At 41.8% G+C, this 17986-nt stretch overlaps 1 protein-coding gene across 6 annotated transcripts in view; it reads right to left on the reverse strand.

Annotated features, from left to right (window-relative positions):
* Positions 1–13958, reverse strand: part of PPP4R3A (protein phosphatase 4 regulatory subunit 3A) — a 46927-nt gene extending 32969 nt beyond the window's left edge. Inside the window, exons 1-4 of one of the 6 annotated variants that reach the window (XM_052783000.1) lie at positions 12853–12950; positions 7795–8037; positions 4220–4275; positions 764–889 (exon numbers count right to left, since the gene is read on the reverse strand). Coding sequence is in view for 1 of the 6 variants with exons in the window: in XM_052782996.1 (XP_052638956.1) it covers positions 4220–4275; positions 12853–12994 (198 nt within the window). In the remaining 5 variants the exon portion in view is untranslated. Of the gene's footprint in view, positions 1–426; positions 698–763; positions 890–4219; positions 4276–7794; positions 8038–12852; positions 13192–13574 lie in introns of those variants that run through there. The other 5 variants (XM_052782996.1, XM_052782997.1, XM_052782998.1 and 2 more) reach the window with 5 other exon arrangements.
* Between the last annotated feature and the right edge of the window lie 4028 nt (positions 13959–17986).

Consider the following 17986-nt stretch of genomic DNA (forward strand, 5'->3'; position numbering starts at 1 on the left):
GTCAGTTTTAATGCCTTTAAAAAAAAAAAAAAAAAAAGAACAGAGCATCATGGATTGAAGTGTGTAAACCAACTTCACCAGGACATTACAATTAAAGTATCATCTACCTTTACCAGTATATTAAGAAAACAACTAACAACAGAAGAGGAAAACTAAGTATTCTATGTGTGGTCCAGCAACCCATACTATAACTAAATTCCACTTACTAAACAAAATTTGCTTTTAAGCTGTGTGCTACTTATCCATAATTAAATCCAGTATATTCCATACCAAAGTTATAGGACCATTACTGTAATATTTTAAAATAAGAATACCAATAAAAACTTAACATATAGCCCTAAACAAGAATACAAGTCAGGAGGCCAAGTGGCTGTACTGATGCACATTTTGCTTTTTCAGAAGAAAACTTCTGTCTACAAATCATACCTTAACATAAGAAATATTGGTCCTTTTTCTGAGCCACAGGACATTAGTTTCTCAAGTTGTTTTCTTTCTAGCTTGTTTTCCTCCTACGGATTCCTTTCTTCTAGTTCTAGTATAAGTAATGATGAGTTTGCCAGGAAGTACAGAGTTCAAAGAATCCCAAAACTTCCACTGGTAGCAATTCTACATTACAGAATCAGATACATAGACATATCTTTCTTTTTGAATGCACAGCAGCAAATGACTCTTTATTGTGACAGAAAGACTAATTTACCTGACTAGTGAAAAGGTACTTAAAAGACTGCCTATGTGTTTCATGCTTTAAGGAATTATTTCAAACCTCTAGATGGCAGGTAAGTCTGGAAAGACTGGGGACTAGACTGCAAACTGAAGTATCTCAGGACCATGTAGATGTATGAAAAATGAGTTCCCGAGCAGGTCTCAAGATCTGCCAAGTATTCTTCCTCTCCAAAAGGAAAAGCAGACAGTTGTTATCTACCACCAATTAGACCAACATTTACATGCACACAGAGACCTGACTAATCCACAATAAAGGGCAGTCATTGCTCTCAATCCTAAACCCCAAGAAATCTAAAGCAGACAATTTGACAAGATTTTACTTGAAGCTCAGGTTCACAGGGTATGGCTTTTGTTGTTTTGGGGGTTTTTTTTGTGGTTTCCATGAGTGTTTTATACCCCAAGAGAACAGAGGCAGCAAGGCAAAACTGTACTCAGGTCTTCACACTACTATTTTGACAAGTAATGATGTAAGCTGTGGCAGTTATCATTAAAATATACATATGTATACGCTGAGATTGCCTAATTTGCAATATCAACAATTACTGAGACAATCTGTTTCACACTGGCTCTACCAGTGCAGCATAGGTAGAAGGTTCTTTGACCAGTGGAAGAACTTCACTGTTTATCACAAAGGTATCTATAGGCTTGTTGAAGAACCCGAAGCAACTGGGATAGCATCTCCCCAAGAGCTTAACTACCACACATCTCTCCTTCCTTCCAACCACAAATTATGTTAGTTGGTCCAATAAAAGATTGTTTCTTCTTACAAGCCTCATGTCAGCCTAGACAAAAGTCAAAACTCACCCATTTATTCCATTAGATATCTGAAGTGCCCACAAGCCACATGCTAAGTATGTCACAGTAAAAACAGCTCTGATGTACTGTTACACACCCCTTTAAAAGGGAATGGAGGTTCACCCTTGCAACAAAATTTTGAGATAAAGGCTGGTAAGATCATAACATTGGAAAGTTACTCTGAAATTTTAAGTCTCACATTTCTAGGAGACTTTTCTTGAAATTTTATGAGGGCAAGTGACAACTGCAGGCAAACTCAAAAGTAAGTCTTCTATCTCAGGCTGCAATTTCACTAGTAGCTGAGGTGACCTAAGTGGCACTCTGCAGCCAAAAAGGAAAGATCTCACTCACTCTTCCATCCCACAGTTCTGCAGATGGATCCTGTGTGAGGTGGCTTGAAAATTCTGCTGATGTAGAGTTACCAGTTTTTGAAGAGGGATTTGGAGTACCAAGTTGATTTTCTTGTGGTTTAGTGAGTTTAGGCAGTTCAGAGTTCTATGAGCAGAGCTGGAAAGAAGCCACTCCTCCTTTCAGCTGCTAAGCTCTAAGCTTAGCTCATATGGAGTCAGGTTTAAACTCTGAAGTTGCCTTTTATAAGGGAAAGGGTAAGTAGGCCTCACCTGAAAGATAATGTGCTACAGAGTAGGATTAATACATGCACCAAGAAAGATTTGGTATTTCTAAGGCTCAGAGTGGAGCCCTACATTCAATCTATATTACATACTGCTTTGCTTAAATAATATGAACACCCCACCTGCAAATATAAATTTCTGTCTATGCCACATTTGAAAGCTTTAAGAACAGCACTTTTCTTTCTCCAGCACAGAAAACATACAGTGCTGTTCTAACAGGCCAGATTCATGTTTAATATTTTTATTTCCCTAACCATGTTTTCACAATTACCAGTATTGATTTGTGCAGTGCTAGATTACAATACATGTCTGGCCCAGAGTAGCAATGAGCACAGATACAAGATGCTGTTGCACTGACAGGCATGTTGTGGTGGTTTGCACTGATCTTACAATTTCATAGAATCATAGAATGGTTTGGAAGGGACCTTAAAGACCATCTAGTTCTACCCCCCTGCCATGGGTAGGGACACCTTCCACTAGACCAGGTTGCTCAGAGCCCCATCCAATCTGGCCTTGAACACTTCCAGGGATGGGGCAGCCACAGCCTCTCTGAGCAACCTGTTCCAGTGTCTCACCACCCACACAGTAAAGAATTTCTTCCTAATATCTAATCTAAGTCTACCCTCTTTCAGTTTAAAACCATTACCCCTCATCCTACCACTACACATTCTGATAAAGAGTCCCTCCCCATCTTTCCTGTTGGCCCCCTTTAAGTACTGGAAGGCTGCTATAAGGCATCCCCGGAGCCTTCTCTTCTCCAAGCTGAACAACCTCAACTCTCTCAGCCTGTCCTCATAGGGGAGATGCTCCTACTTGTGCTTACTTTAAGCATGCTTCATGTTTGATCTGGCATAAAGCCTACCAATACAAAGCTCGCCCCTCAATGCTCTTTGAACAGATTGGAACCAGCAAAGCAAGTTTACACTAGATCAGCACTTTATGCCATAGAGCTGTGAAATACTGAAGGTCATTTCAGGAGTCCTAAAGCTCAAGTTACTGTATCGTAGAACCGTGACCTCAAGCTAGTCAGGATTACAACTAAGAGTTAGCTTGCTTAGCATTTTTGCTGGTCTTGTCCTTTATTACTCCCTGCAATTGATTCTCCACCCCACACTGGCCTTACCAGTTGTTCAGTAAGGACTGTTTATATGGTGCATGATGAATTATATCAAGGGGCAGATACAGGTTAAATTTTCCAAAGAAGGATATTTTAAACCCAGACTGGTTCTCCCATTCAGTTCAATATACAATCCTACAAGCAGCTGCAGCTGCACAACCACTGGGACTGCCTGTGAGAAAAACTACTATATGTCTATGCTTATAATTAACTATTAAAGCTGAAGACTGAAGAGTGTTTTAATACATTAGCTGTACTGGACAGGATTTTAGGAAGTCTGAGCTGACCAGACAGGCAACAAAATACAATCTGGTTCAGCATTTCTAAACCTCCAAGGGTAATTCTCAGCATCCATGTAAGAACAGCAAACAAAGTGCAAGACCTGCAGTTCACTTCTCAGCAATCTCAGTAGCATTCTTTAGGGGCTCACAACATATGGCTTAAATAATTGAAGCAAGGTACAAACTAGAGGTGAGAAGCTGCTTTTATGTATACAGAATGCTTTGAAGCAGGAGTAACTCATATGCATCTTCCAGTAAAGGCCAAAGGTAAACATGCAAATAGCTTTAAAGCCTTCTAGTCATCTCTTAAATAAAATACATTGAAAGTTGTAGTATCTGAAACATAAAGAAGAAAAAAGCCAGATGATACTAAGTTTCAGATACTATAATCCTCAGGAACCTCAGCTACTTTGTGATTTTTGCAGCCATGCTTTCCCTGTCTCTTCCAAAGCATTTTTTAGTGTAAAACAGAGTGCAAGTTATCTATATAACTTCACAAAAAATGCAGAGAAATAACACACATGAAATGCACAAAAATTTTGAGAACTACTTTGCCTCTTATTTTTGGTACAAGAACACACAATATAATTTACAATACAGGCAAAAAAAAGACTGTATTGCTGAAGATAAAGAACCTGCCTTCAAACGTGAAGAAAAAAAAGTATATTTACCTGTTGCTTCTGGTATGCAGTGTTCGGGTTAATTTTGGACTCCAAAAGAAGAGAGCCTAGAAAAAAAAATTTCCACTTATTTACATGCATACTAAAATTTCAATTTCAACATGATTTTTCTGATCACTCCTTCCTCAAGTAGGTAATAACACCTTTCCTCCCAACAATAAGCATGTTAAACCCATATTCTACAGCTTTATATTTCATTTTTCCCCTCAAAGATATTATTCACATAATACAGAACATTCAAGAGTGTTTTAAGGACTGGATTTTTAACCTCTTTCTTATTCTAAGTAATGACTTTTCCACAGAAAAGTTTTTAGGGGTAATAAAGTCTGCAAAAAATCAGCACACAAAAAGCATCACAACTGCATTCCATCGATCACCTACAGTCGTTTTGTACGAAATTTGCTAATCATGTAGTATTTGTTCTTAAAGTTTAGCTAAAACACTTACACTATTTTGCTGGAAAGCATATCTAGAAACTAATGCTTAGAGTGGCAACCATTGTGACTACCAATACCAAAAAACTTCAGACATGATAAACTTAAGAACAATAGTTTCACAGCAGCTTATACTGATTTAAGACACAGAAGAGCAATTCCATTGTCATGTCTCTGTTTTCTTGCTCTTCCTTTTGCCTAAGCGTTAGTGTTAATACATGTCACATTTAAATGGTTTGGAGGGTTGATCTAGGTGAAAACAACCCTTAAAACTGCTTTTATTTTTGGTCCAATCACTTCCCTCATCCATCTTGCTGCTGAGCTGCACAAATGCCAGGGCATGAGGGATTCTTTACAGCCATGACTTAAATTTATGTATCTGCAGAGCTTCACTTGACATACATGAAGAGGTACTGATAAATTAAGTTGCATAGACAGTCTTGTAATTAAAACATAAGGCTGCAAGCAGCTCTTTAAAGAGACATTTCCTCTTTTCTCCATTCATTTACCAGTTTAAATTTATTCTTTAAGAAAAGTCCAAACTTTCTTTAAGAAAAGTCTCAACTTGTCAGTTTCACAGCTATTGTTCTAAGCAGTCTTATATTTATACTACTAGAATATTTTCAAAATATCCTCACAGAAGCTACACTAAAGAAAAATTAAAATGCTTCAACCATCTGAAATATGGAAGCCTGAGAACTTGAAAACAGGACAAGAAAACAAATTACTTGGATACGAAAAACATACTTGGAACTGAAAATTGTACTTCCAAATCTCACAGCAGAATCAAGGACTAGCTAGTTTTTACTATCTGAATAGTATACCAATTACAAAATCCACAGCAGAAAATATCCCAAACCAGTGTTTGTTTACTAGGTATCACCATTCTCAATCTCATCGGTCACATTTACAACCGCCCCCCCGCCCTTTCCTGAAGAATTGCTACTGACTAATAGAAGACCATAGAATCGTAAGAGTAGTTGAGTCAGAAGGGACCTCCAAATATCATATAGTCCAACCCTCCTACAACATGCAGTGACATCTTCAACTAGATCAGGTTGGTCAGAGCCCATTCAACTTGACCTTGAATATTTCCAGGGATGGGGCATCTACCACCTCCCTGGGAAACCTGTTCCAGTGTTTCACCACTTTCATCATAAAAAATTTCTTCCTTATATCTAGTCTGAATCTACTCTCTTTTAGTTTAAACCCATTACCCCCCATCCTATTGCAAAGTTTTTCCCCATCTTTCTTATAAGACCCCTTTAAGTACTGAAAGGCCACAATAAGGTCTCCCCAGAGCCTTCTCTTCTCCAGGCTGAACAACTCCAACTCTCTCAGCCTTTCCTCATAGAAGAGGTGTTCAATCCCTCTGATCATTTCTGTGGCCCTGCTCTGGACCTGCTCCAGCAGGTCCATGTCTTTCCTGTGCTGAGGACTCCAGAGCTGGACGCAGTACTCCAGGTGAGGTCTCACCAGAGTGGAGTAGATGGGCGGCATCACCTTCCTCAACCTGCTGGCCACACTTTTTATGCAGCCCAGGATACGGCTGGCTTCCTGGGCTGTGAGCGCACATTGCCAGCTCATGTCCAGCTTTTCATCCATGAGTACCCCCAAGTCCTTCTCTGCAGGGCTGCTCACAATCCCTTCATCCCCCAGCCTGTATTGATACTGGGCATTGCCCCGACCCATGTGCAGGACCTGGCACTTGGCCTTGTTAAACCTCATGACGTTCACATGGGACCACTTCTCAACCTTGTCTACATCCCTCCGGATGGCATCCCATCTCTCGGGCATGTCAACTGCACCACTCAGCTTGGTGTCATTTGCAAATTTGCTGAGGGTGCACTCGATTCCACTGTCTGTGTCACTGATGAAGATGTTAGGTTGGGGGAAGTGAGGGAAGAGACACTGAAGAACCAGACTGATACAAAAGTATCAGAACAGTTTGCTGTCTGGTAAGAAAGGTTATTACTTCATTAATTTATAAGCTTTACCAAGGATTTTGATATTCATTAGCTTACTATGTATGTGATAATTAGATACAATTAATTCATCTTTTTTAATTAGCAAAGTAACTTACCTGCGATGGCTGCTTCTTCCTAATTTCTAAGTCTGTTGCTCTACAAGAAGCAGCCTTCACTAATGAAGTTGGCCAAGAAGCTATCGCCCTGTCTCAACTGTTCTTGCAGTAAGAGCTGTTTACAAACTCAGATACATTCCGACAGCAAAACTGAACTAAACAGCACTCAAGGGAAAAAAAAGACACAACAGAAAAGCAATCTCCCCCCCAAAACCACTACCTTTTTTTTTTTTTTTTTAAGAGTTTTTCTGGTTTTCTAACCTACGTTAGCTGTTAATAAAGCAGCTTATTTGCTTAAGTGCGACAGCATAACTAAAAAAAAGAAATAAAAATCACAAACTACAGAGCACAACAGAGAAGGAAAAACATCGAAGGTGAGCTTTACTGATAAATCCAATGCACTGTGGTACCTAACCCATAGTCTCGAGCTTTGAATTTGGGGTTTGCCTAGTGAACATCTAAAAACAGCATTCCCTTTTCCGTTACAATCATCAGTTAGGCAGTATTTCACTTGAACTTACTTTCAGTTTCAAAGCCTAAGCTTCGACCACATGAAGTTTTAGAGTATTATTTTGTGCTATTAACTCAGTTGACTAACTTCTAGAAAGTCTTTACGATCTAGAAATATTTAATACCAGCAAATATGAATTAGAATCTTGTAATAAATAAAAGCACTTGATAATTTCAACGTTACATTTTAACTGCTGAACACAGATCTGCAGACATGGAAACCCTGAAATTAGCAGAATATCATAAATAACTTGAACACCATGTTTGACAAAATACTATTAAAAAAAAAAACCAACCTTGAATACAATTGAATGCAGACATTTCATCTTCCAGGCTAGAGGCAGACACTAGAGAATGACCTCTTTACTAGACTTACCACAAAAGAGCATTTCTTCTTCTCTACTAAACCTGACACTTGCAGGAAAGACAAATCAAGCCTTATAAGGCTTGACTTGCTTCTCATTACCACATGATTCAACTTATTCCTCACCATTCCAGACAATAACTAGAAAAATACGAATTTGGAGATAGAAACATACTGAAGCATAAACTGGCTCTTTAACTGCCCCAAATCCATCCTTCTGGAGAATCTGATGCTCCATTTGTGCAATTTGTTCCCCAAAAAGGGTTCAATGACTCAAAAATCAGTGACTATTCTACTAGTTAGTTCAGTGAGATTATTTTCATCCAGTAGGTTTTACAGGATCAGGCCCCTTCCTGGTATGAGGCAGTCTTAGGTCTCTGTTACTTGCTTCTGGGAACCAGGCAACAGTAACAGATGTCTGTAACACAAATATATTCTTTGGAAAAAGGTTATAAAAATTTAACATATCGCAAAGAAAGTTCTTCTCCATTCAAAGTCAGTATCACTACTGACTCCTAAATACAGTTCAAGATGCTTACTCTTGCGTTTGTCAAAAGCAATTACTTTTTATGTAGGTATTTTTCTCTTGGTACTATCCTAGAATACATTAAGACTATCCAGTCTACTTTATAAAAATACACCAAAAAAATTTCATCTTCACTGACCCAATGACTCTATTCAAAGTTAGGTATCCGAAAACCCACCTTAATACAAGCTATGGTTTTAATAAACCCTCCAAAATTATGCAGATTTAGTTATTTTCTAAATTATAGCCTTGAATGAATTTGTAAAGGTAACTGCAAAACATTGGTGCCAGAAAGTAACATCTGAAACCACCTATAAAGAAGAAAACATTGATTTGCAGAATTCTGTTATTTGCCACTGTAACGCAATATAGCACAGCTGGGGTTTTTTGTTAGTATAGTAACACCATTCGGTGCTGTGAAAGGAATGTGTGTATAGGGAAAGACTTGCTCAAAAGAGATGACATACAGATACACAATGCTATTTTCACAGATACTTAGAGAACATCAAATATCCTGATCCAGTAGTCTTAAACAACAAATCTGCAGACTTGTTTACATGTATGCATATGGAGGAGACCTGCTGATATGGAATACTGCGCCTCTCCCATCAAACTATTGCGTGGATCCTCCCCCAAAAGCAGAAAAGGTACAGTGTTGCCCATCGCCCCTCACCAGTGTAAACACGTTAATGTTTAAATGAAAATTTCAGTTCAAAAGCTGGTTTTTGCAAGATGCCCACAGAGGTTTAAGTTCTGCAATCAGTTCTGCTGCTCCTGAATCACAGAAACCAATCCACAGAACCTAGGAAACAGCTCAAATTGAGGTCCAAGAATGCGCTCTGCGTTTGCTAGAGACTGTTCCTCAGTCTAACACATTTCTGAAGGGTCAAACCCAAACATTAAGGAGAGGGGAGAACCAGGAGAAGAGAAACAAACAAAAAAATCCCCCACACCCCCCATGTTTTTTTCATTTTAACCTAAGGTAAGTACATAACCACAAAATTTTCAGTGTTGCTTTCCTAAAAATAAATAAATAAAATTAATCCCTTGAGTTTGAGCAAGGTAAAGCAAACATAAGCCAAATTTTGACTAAGCCTTCTGCCAGTATTATGGGGTTACTGACATCTAGTCTAAAGAAACGGTGAGGATGCGGACACCTGCCATGTGGCAGAAGTCATTAACATATGGAATCCAGAAATGTCAAACTACAACTTCTGAATAAAATTTATTAGCTAGTTCCTAAAAGATAGCTGGTAAATATGGCCTCTGATGGGGGAGTTCACTTTGGCTTGTCAAAATGTTTAGTTACAGGACTAGTAAGCTTTTAATTAAGAGTTTAAGCCTTCAAATTAACCCAAGTTAGTTGAACAGAAAAGTTCATTTTGAGGTTACTTCAGTCACCTGGGCTCACAACAAAAAAAGCAATCTGAAACCGTGCAGTGAAAATCTAGAAGCACGTAGACATTTTAAGAACAAGGCAGGCCACAGCAGTCTAAAATACCACACGAGAAACAGGTAAGAAATCAAAGGCTTCTGATTACACACAAACTCACATGGAAGGTGATCATTCCTAAGAGAAGAGTTCACTATTGCTCTACTGCAATTCAAGTAGAATACACTGCAACTAGGAATCACACAGAGAAACTTTTCAGGGTTTTAAACAACTGTTACCTTTTTTACTTAAGTGAAAAAAAAATCAAAACCAACACAAAACAAAAAAACAACACAAAACCCAACTCCCTGTTTCAAAGCATAATATATCTGATCTGAAAGCAGTTTATGGTATTTCTGTACTATAATAGATTACTCCAAATTGCCTGCAATGACTCTTAAAGTTTACTGCCTGGGAGTATTAGACATCTCAGATAGCAACACAAATCCCTTATCTGCTCTAAATTCTTTTCTTTTAAGGTGGTGTTAAAAAACCGCCAACCCAAGAAAAAAAACCACTCCTACAGATAAAAAAAAATTGCACTCCAATTCTTATTGCTCCAATTCCAGATGATAGCTACCTTGGACTTGGCATACTGATTGTGTAGCTCCCTTATCGGAACACCCTGACCCTGCCATAAAATCTCAACCACTTGTAAAGCAGCTACAGAGCTACACCAAGTCACAGCTGCACAATCAAAAGACTGAACTATGTGCTAGCCCACATGGTCAGCCAAATGAACCTCTGGTAATCCTGCTGTTGCTCTATGCACAGCCGAACTGGCCCTTTAACAGGAGTGGGAATTTCCCATACACAGCAGGAACTACTGCTAACATCCCCCACGGCCTCCCCTACTCAGGAAACAGAGCCTTCAACTTCAGGCAGATCCCGAGGTTTTCAGTGAGCTTCCTGGAGCAAGTCAGTAAGAACATGCCAGTGTGCACAGGATGAATCTCAGCTCAAACGCTAGGAAAAGCTGGTTTAGAAAAGGAGGAAGGAAGAAGTTTCATTGTGGAAAGAGGAGGAGCTGACAAAGAAAGACAATACAAGAACGCAATGGAAACATGGAGGCAAATGGTGTATAGGTCAGGTTCCTAGTACTTGTATGTATCCGATAACTAGAAAAAAAAAATAGTATCACAGTCAGCTACTTCATTTAGTTAAAAAGGCATGCAAGGGAACACACAAATTGCATAGTACCTAAAACACAAGTCTGGCATTACCTTTTTTCCAAACCATTTGCTCACATGTAAAAATTACTACATTTGCCTTCAAAATTAGCCCACAAACAATTGACACTGGGAGTAAACAAAATATAAATCAAATTTTATGATGTGTTTACACAAGCAAGTTAGAAAAAAACTAGCCTATTAATAGAGTGCACATTTACCCAGGACTGATACTACCTACTAAATTAGGAACTTAAGCTCTGTATATTATTCAATACTCTTGAAGTACGTGTATGCTGTTTAAGAGAAGTCTAATGTGTGTATCCTACTAAATATACTTCTATGTATTAGGAGCAATTAGTAAGTTTGAGCCAGTTCTGCTTTGATTAGAGTATCTTAGCTATGCAACACGGAGTAATGACTTCATCTTTGCTTTGGGATCATTTATACCAATTTGTATTCTCCTTCTTACAGATGTTCATTAACAACAAATAAGCTGGCAACAACAGTCCAATGCAGGTTCTAATCAGTCTTAAGCATACATATCCCCACTGAAAGTCAACAAAGGTATTTTAGTTTGAATGGGCTATTTCTTCACAAGCAGGATATGAACTGCAGCTCTTTTGCTTTCTTTTCTAAAAAGAATAAAAAAAAAGCAGGAAATTGTTTAGCATGTAGAAGACATGACAGTTTTTAAACATGAGCACTTCAGCCATGTAGACAGCAAGGACTGTATCTACAACAAAATATACTGTAAAGATTACCCTCAACATTTAGTGATAACCTTCTTTTTACCTCCCTCATGTTGAAATTAAACTATTTCCATTTTGAATGTTTTCTCTGACACTATGAAGTTGGCCAAACTATAAATGCATCTTCTCCAGTGTAAAATAAGTAAAATCAAGTATCAGCTTAACTTTTTAAAGTATCATCAAGAAACTACAAAACCCTGAGATTCATGCCGAGCAGAAGCTCAATTATCAAAATCTTGCTCAGATGAAAGTTTGACTCCTCCATATCAGTTTATGATCTTTGCTGTAGAGATTATCGTGCAGTTTGTCAGAACTTTCTCAAACAGTAAGAATTAATGATTCTCAAATTGCTTTTCATCCTAGTTCCTACAACAAAAAAGCCAAATAAAGAGAATTATAAGTCTGTTGACAGTCACAAGCTACAACTAAATCTATAAGTCACTAGATACTACTTCATTAGATACATAGCTACTGTAAGTCATGCACTGACAGACTTTACTAACAAAACGGTACATGCTAGATGTTGCAAAGTATACGTTTTAAAACCAACTCTGATCATAGCAGTCATGAACTCACTTAACCAATAATCAAGACTAGCCCAAACATGTAGCTACAGGGTTAGATACTACTACATAACCTATACTGTTGTCACATGCTGTCAGAAAATGTGAAGGAAATTGATAATGCATCATTTTAAATTTATTTACCGGAAGATCTAGAACTGCTGAAGGACTGAGAACTACCATTCCAATAAAAAAAAAGCATCTCTCAAAATGCTGTTCTGTCCATTGTATTGTCTTTACTACTATAGCAACTGTACTTTGGTAACTGTTGATAGCTTTCAGAATGTCTTGCATAATTCTTGCTAATAAAGAAAGGCGGGGGGCGGAGGGGGGAGGGTTAGGATGTTAGCCATCCAATGACCGTTTAAAAAATTTATACTAAAAAAACATCATCAAAGTTTTGAACAACAACTTTCACGAGGGGATTGTTTCCAGAAACATCTAAGGAAGGATACATCACAATCATCAGTTTTGAAACTGGAGTACATTGGGCTTCTAGCGATAGATCACTAGATATCCAAATCCATACAAGATTTACAAGACCTGAACATATTTTACACAACACTGTGTATTCACTATGAACCAAGTGCCTACTGTGCTTGCACTTGATGGCAATCTTCCATTTCTTTCACTTGGCCTAACACAAATGAACTATGGTTAGTGCCTACTTGCTTTTAGGAATCACATTTGAATTATGCAGCAAAACATTAAGGCAACAAACACAAAGCTAAGCCCAGTTCCTTTTCCAGGTAGCATGAGGAAAGATTGTACCTTCAGACATACACACTTACCATCACTCTCTGCCCTGACTAGCAGGGACATGCCCTTGAGCCTCTCCACGTAGCAAGAGGACACATGGCCTGTGCCTCGATCGTCCCACTGGCGGTCCTCATTTAGCGTATAAACCTTCACCCTCCGCCGGGTGTCAGTCATCCTGCCGCCTGCCACACCACAGCCACCACTCTGGCTTGCAATTGCTGGAGGAGCAGGAGGCTGGTCGGGGGCTAGGCCCCCCTCAAAGGAGGGGAGCGAGTAAGAAGGTAGCAGCCCCACACGGGCAAGCCAGGCAAGCTCTTCTTACTCCTCTTCAGTGCTCCAACGGGATCCTCATTATCGAGGGCAACAGAGGACTGGGGGGCGCAGGGGAAGAGCGGGAACAGGAGAAGAGGTGAAGATGTGGAAGGGGAGCTGCTCCAGGCACAGTCAGGCGCTGCACAAAAGGCGAGCAAGCTTACACAGGGGAGAGTCGCAGAAAGGAGAGAGGCTCTTTGCAGGGTGAAGGGCAGGCAGGAGAGGCGGTGGTGAAGCAGGGATCCTGGAGGAGAAGTGGATCCACGAGAGTGGAAGCAGCGGTGGACAGCAGATGGCACGGGCGGCAACGGACAGCCGGCCCGAGGTGACAGGAGCAGGCGACCCTGGAGGCCAGGGCCCTGGCGAGGGAAGCAGGCGGGAGGCTGGCGAGGCCGGGGTGAAGCAGGCGGGGGGGGAGGCAGGCGGGAGAGGGGCCGCTCACCCCGGCCTGGAGCTCGGCTCTATTGTGCAGCAGCTGCCCAGGCCCGAAGCCCCTCTCTCGCCGTCCGTCAGCGCGGAGCTTCGAGAAGCCGCCCTCCTTCCCGCCGGGGCTAGCCGGGGCCTGCGGGCACTGCCTGTCCCGCGGCGGGATGAAGCGGGCGGGCGGGCTCAGCGCCCCGTCTCCCCCATGAGCTCCCGTCGCAGGCGGCGGCTTCACTCCCAGCCCGACTCCGCCGCCATATTCTTCTTCCTCCTCCTCCTCCTCCTCCTCCCGGTGCTGCGGCGGCTCAGTCCCGACTCCTCAGCGCGCCCTGCGACGTGGCCGCGCTCCAGGCGCTCAGCAGCCCGGCCGGCAGAGAGGCGCTCAAGCCCTGCGGAGGGGGCGAGCGGCGACAGCACGGCGCGGCCCGGTGCGGCGCGGCGCGGCCCGTCCAGCCCGGCCCGGCTCCCACCGGCTCCGTCTCCGCCTCCGCCTCAGTCACTGCGCGGCCGCCATCTTGGTTTCACCTCTCACTGGAGGCGCGGGGTCTCCCAGCCAGCGGCAGCACGGGCCGCCCGCCAGCATTTAAAGGGCCAGCGGCCCCGAGCTGGGTGGCGGGCTGGGGGCGCTCTGCGCCCACGGGCGGGCGCGCGCGCGCGCGCGCCGCCGGGCCCCGCGCGCTCCTGGCCGCCCCACGCAGCACCGGCAGCCCTGCCGCGCAGCACCGCGCCCAGCACCGCCCCCACGCAGCGCCCTGCCGGGATCGCTCTCGGATCTGCGCGGGCGGGACACGCGTGGGGCCCTGGCCGGGCCGTTACCGCGGGCCCAGGGAGCGGAGCGGAGGGGCGGCGCGGGCCAGGCCGGCGGCGCCCGCTGCCTGCCGCGGCTCGGCGGCGGCTCTTCCCGCGCTCTGCGCGGCGCCTCGGAGCTCGCCGGGTGCTGCCGGGGCCGGGAGGTGACGGGCACGGCGGCCGCGGCGGCGAGGTGGGGTCTGCCGGCAGCCGCGCGTGTGCGCGGGGCGGGGGGGGCGGCACACACAAACCCGCGTCCCCGCGCGGAAGAGAGCGGGGGGAGCTGCTGCCGCCCCTCACCTCGCTGGCTTGCACCTGGGACCGTGTTTCGGGGTGTCTTTGCTCGGTGAGCACAACTGGACCGCTCCTCTCGCAAAAGGGTTTTTTTCTTTCCTTCTTTCTTTCCTTCCTTCCTTCCTTCCTCTCGCACATTGCTGGGTGAACCCGAAGTTAAACAGCTTCTGGTTGAGCGGCTGTCGGATCTCCATAGACAGAGAGAGGATCTATCTAACAATTGCAATAACAAACAGAAGCTGTCGAGTCTCTGCTTTTGCCACTGCTGCCAACATCTGAACATATGTTTGACAGATTTTCCGAAAATATGCAAAAACACGAGTGCGTTTGGGACCCCACACAGACATGCCACTGCATGAGAGAGTCCGTTTCAGAGTATATTGTAGATACATTACATACATGGGAGCTCACTGCAATTTATATACTCACTTAGATCGATTTCTTTTTATTTTATACTTTCAAACAAGTATTGATACTTGTTTATCAAAAAGTGAGTTATACTGGGGCTGGTTTGAGCCAAAACCAGAGATGGCAAACTTTCACCCCAGAATTAATTACGTGTCACCAGGAAGCCTCCAGTCAAGCACTGTTTCTCTTTCTCCATCTTCCATTTTGCTTGCCCCATGAGAAGGACAGTGTCTGGCTCCAGAATTGATACCCAGTTTCTTGATGTGCTCAAATGAAGCCATTTGGCCCTTGCTTTCAGGCCTGGCTCTGATGCCCAAGGACTGGTTAAGAATACAGATGCCTTCAACAGTAATATTTGGGCGTCCATAATGTAACTGAAGGTATGTTGTGCTCAGCTGTTCTTAGTGCGGCATTCTTGGCTAATGCAACGAAAGGTTTGGAAAGATTCAGTTGTCCAAGAACTGCAGATTACAGGCCCCGATGAAGGGAAACTGTCACGCAGCACATGCACGGAAAGGCGCTCGTCACCTTCGTTTGGTGACCTGTGCAGCGCCCTGAGGGGACGCACCTGGCGAGGTGCTGTGCCAGAATTTCTCTTAGGCAGTTCTGGAGATGGGGTTTTGTGACTTCAAAAAAGATTGATGTCACTTAGAGAAACCTCTGTGGGACCATTATACTCATTTGCAATTTACAAATTGTACCCTCTTGTGGCCATCAGATTAAGTATAGACCACTGTTCACTGCAGTTTTGATTCTTTCAGGGTTTTCTGTGAATTGAAAACAAGAAGTTCAATCAGATTTCAGTTTGCATAGTTTGCTTTATGAAGATTTGGGTTCAGCTTCTTTTAATTGGCCTTGTATTATTTTGATATCAGTCTGAACAATGCTCAGCCTAACAATAGTGCCTACGTGTAAGGTTTTATCCAATTCTCATTATATTTGGCAAGGGGTTTTATTTTTTTCAAACGTTTCCACCTCAGTGATTCCAGAAGAAAGGCTGGGCATTGAGGGCAACTTCCCATGCTGGAAAGAAGATGTGAAAGAAAAAAACACTCAGTTTATTTTTCTTAGAGTCATAAGTTAGAAGGCAAAAGTGTGTCGGGTCACACCTTAATTCCTTCTCTCCATTTCCAGAGGTTTCACGGACGGCGTCCAGAAGGAAATATCTTCAGGTATCTTGAGAGGCTATTCTTAACTGAGTTAAAAGGTTGGGCTCCCTTAGTTCCTGTAAATAATAAAGGACCTTGCCCTGGCAGAGGTTTTGGCCCACCACGAATTGAGTAATAAATGAGGAAATGGAGTATTGAATACAGTTTTAAACTTCTCATATTCATAGGAAAGTAACTGCATATGGATCAATGTAATAGGAATAAGCCTAAACTGGGTTTACCAGTGAGGGCCTCTTGCACAGCAGACAAGACTGAAGAACAAGATAACTTTTTCTTTCAGTACCTGCTCATAATTTTGGGAAAGAAAATTACATTGTTATTATGAGGAACTTCAGAACAGACAGATAACTTGGAGCTATGCACTGAAGTTTTAACAGAGTTCCTAAAAATCCTAGCTAATTATTTTCTGACAAAAGAAAAATCATATTAGGGAAACTAACAACTTCAGACTTTATTGTGGTAAAGATAATTGCTAGAATGAAAGTCAGTGCTTGCCTGAGTATTTAGATATGGCTACATTCAGTATGTGCAAACAAAGTTACTATCCATACTATATACACACACAGGGACACTGGCTATGTCTTCTTGTTCTGAAGACATATGTTTTGACTTGTTCCCAAAAAAGCTGTGGAAAATGAATGACTGAGTGAAAAGAAAAATTACATAGCAAAACTGTATCAAAGTAGGGGGAGTCTATAAAGAAGCAGACGTCTATAAAGAAGTCAGGATATTGTGATCAAGAAAGAGGGGAGATTCAGAAAAGTAGGTTTCTAGTTTAGTGGGGAAGTGAACACAGCAGTCTGAAGTAAATACATACAAGAAGTAGAAAAATGGCAAACCTAGCAGTCATTACAAGTTATAAAGCATATAAAAATGGATGAGAATGTCAAGGAATACGCGTGGTTGGTAGTTTTAGGAACAGCTCAAGTTTTCTAAATCTTAACACTCTTATAGGCCTATTATATCTGGATTTTATAAAAATGTTGATATTGATACAAAAAAGTAGAACTGTTTAATAAATAAATTTGTTCTATACTTGAAAGATTGTGTGATGTATTTGTATCATATGATGATGACTAAGTGCCTTCCTGGTCATTATTAAGAAGGATATTGAACAACTATTTGTAGAAAGAAATATTTTAAAGTACACAAGTCCTAAAGAACTTGAGAGTCCCGAAGGAGTTTGTATGTGTGGTCTCAGGAAGCATGAAACCATATTAATTTTTAATAAAGCTGAAATTATTGCAGAAATTCTGCAAGAGGTGAAGACTGACTATAAGTATTCAAATCGGACAAGTGAGAACACATAATAATAGACTGATTTATCTGACATCAGTCACAGACAATAAATGCTGATACAGGATGCAATAAGGAATTACAAGATGGGAATATAGCAGTAGCAGCTGATGTGGCTTTATGGAAAAAAATTGTTTAATTTCTTGTTAAATTACAAAGTTGCTCATAAGGATGATGGTGCAGATATAGTATACTTGGATAGTTCTCGGGTGTTTTTCTGAAAGGTCAACATTGTATTCTCTGAAGAAAGCTTGCACTGCATGGGTCAGATATGAGGTGACCAGCGTAGCTCAAAAGGAATTATCAATCAGTGGAGATGATTCTAGATGATTGTGCAGAAATCAAGAGTAGGACTGATGCTATTTAGAATTTGTAGTAATGATTAGAAAGTCAACGTAAAATCTCTGTGAATAAAAACTGCATGACTCAGAGGGCCTGGAAGAAGTATACATACAGCTGAGGAGAGACTGGTCAG

This window comes from Harpia harpyja, chromosome 3 (genome assembly GCF_026419915.1).
Source record: "Harpia harpyja isolate bHarHar1 chromosome 3, bHarHar1 primary haplotype, whole genome shotgun sequence".
Classification (NCBI taxonomy): domain Eukaryota; kingdom Metazoa; phylum Chordata; class Aves; order Accipitriformes; family Accipitridae; genus Harpia; species Harpia harpyja.